Genomic DNA, 1,988 nt, shown 5'->3' with positions numbered 1-1,988 from the left:
ATATTAATTTTACTTATAATTTAATGTAAACATATTTTAAAAAAATAATTACTGTTGAATATTAATATTATTTTTATACTTGCAATATATAAGTGGAATATTAATATTAGGTATTTATAATATTAAGTTATATTTAATTATAAAGAAGAGTGACATTTAAAGCTAAAGGGGCATTTAAAGTTAAAGAGAGTGGCAGTTGGGACATTAAAAACTGTAGGCGTGCCCAACAATGAATTATTGCGGAGATCCGGGGCCGCTTTGTAACAATGCGTCCCCCGCAATGTTTCATTGCGGTGGGTTGACTGCCATTCCTCCCCAACCCGCGTTGGCTCATGATTGGACCTCATATATATATATATATATTTATCCGGATATGCTAAGAAACTAGCTTGGAAACAAGAGAATCAAAGAGTTCCAATGCAGTGTAAACCTGTACAAATTATGTAGTAATTTTATTCCAGAATGGACAACACATAACAACCAATGCTTTAACCCAAGACAAGAAAGACGTAAGAATACAGCTAAGAATATTGCGGTCACTGAAAATGTACATGAATTCCTATAGCAACAATCAAGATTGTGTATATACAAAAATACAGAACTGCATGAACTAAGATTGAAATTCCACTGGTGTACATGTTTCCAAACTCCATCACTCTCGTTCGCGCTGGTAACTGGAAAAGAAACCCCGGTGACAGCAATATAAACATTACTAGCGCCACGAATACAGGTCCCCAATCAGTCCCCATGAATTCCAGCTTTACCTGATTATACAGAGAATTTAAAGAACCCAGTGTTTCTAACTTGTAGTTGCGTTTTCGAGATTTATAATACTAGTTTTTCTTGGTGATCAGAAAAAAAAGGAGGAAGATAAAACAAAACTGATTTGAAAGAGATAGAGGAGTGACGGAAGGTATAGATTTATATGTGTTAATGTGCGTTTGCTTTATGAGAATGCTGGTGCTTTGCTTAATGGAGATTTAAAGAACCAACTTTTTCGCAGAAATGGTTTTGTTACTGTATTTACTTCCAATAATTTTGTTCTCAAGTGCTATTTGATTTATTCTCTTTCGAGATTTATCAAGCTAGTGTGTCCCTAAACTATTACTCGCGGAAAAAGCAAAATATTGTGTATCTGTAAAGTTGATGCTTACTCTTTAAAGTTTTCTTGTACGGCTCTGCTGGTTCATGAAGCTTCATGCAGCTGATTGCCTTTGTTGATAGTATTGTATTATGGAAGATTAAAAGCCTTTTATTTCGTTGAAGCACTTTGGTAGTTGGTAGGTACTCTAATTTATATAAATAAATAATCTCGTTAAATATTTTTTTTTTCAAATATAATAGAAATAATATATTTTTGATCACGATAAATAAATAATCTCAATTAGTGAATAAAATATTTCAATCTCAAGAAATTCATTTATCAAGATTTTTAAAAAAATCATAATATTAGGGACATCGATTACTTTTTACGAGCTATGAAGATTGAATTTATCTTTGTTCAGTACCCTACTTCTGTGATATTTTTCTATAATTTTTTTGTGTGTATATCAGTACGGTTAGAGCATCTCCAATACTAGAAAACCCTTAGTTAAATAATCTAGGTGGCATTTATGTGGCAATTTTAGAGAATATGTAAAAAAATTTACACTCCAACCTTGTAACCCCTTAGCAAAAATTATAGATAATTACTTTTAATTGGCTATATTTGTACAACCATAAAAGCCCTTAGGTATAATTTTACATATTGAAAATATAAATAATACCATTGGAGCAAATTCTAACCCCTTAGCTAAAATTTTTAAAAATGATGATAGCTAATCATATAGCCAACCATTTTTACATTTTAGCATTGGAGATACTCTTAGTTATTCTCCTACAAGAAAGCAATGCTAAATATAACTGCACAAGTATAACGGGATCAAATTCAACCATTTTCCGTTGAATTTAAAGACACGGTTAAATTTAACCGGTCGTATTTATATACG

At 31.5% G+C, this 1,988-nt stretch overlaps 1 protein-coding gene across 1 annotated transcript; it reads right to left on the bottom strand.

Annotated features, from left to right (window-relative positions):
- Positions 1-433: 433 nt before the first annotated feature.
- On the bottom strand, positions 434-1,036 carry LOC141686826 (uncharacterized). The gene has a single exon (XM_074491906.1). The coding sequence runs from the start codon at positions 747-749 to the stop codon at positions 537-539; it is 213 nt and encodes a 70-aa protein (XP_074348007.1). The 5' UTR covers positions 750-1,036; the 3' UTR covers positions 434-536.
- Positions 1,037-1,988: the final 952 nt, after the last annotated feature.

This window comes from Apium graveolens, chromosome 9, assembly GCF_009905375.1.
Source record: "Apium graveolens cultivar Ventura chromosome 9, ASM990537v1, whole genome shotgun sequence".
NCBI lineage: Eukaryota > Viridiplantae > Streptophyta > Magnoliopsida > Apiales > Apiaceae > Apium > Apium graveolens.
This window is presented reverse-complemented; position numbering and strand designations above follow the sequence as displayed.

Excerpts from the sequence above, each read along its gene's own strand:
- LOC141686826 (XM_074491906.1), bottom strand. The coding sequence starts at position 749 with ATGGGGACTGATTGGGGACCTGTATTCGTGGCGCTAGTAATGTTTATA.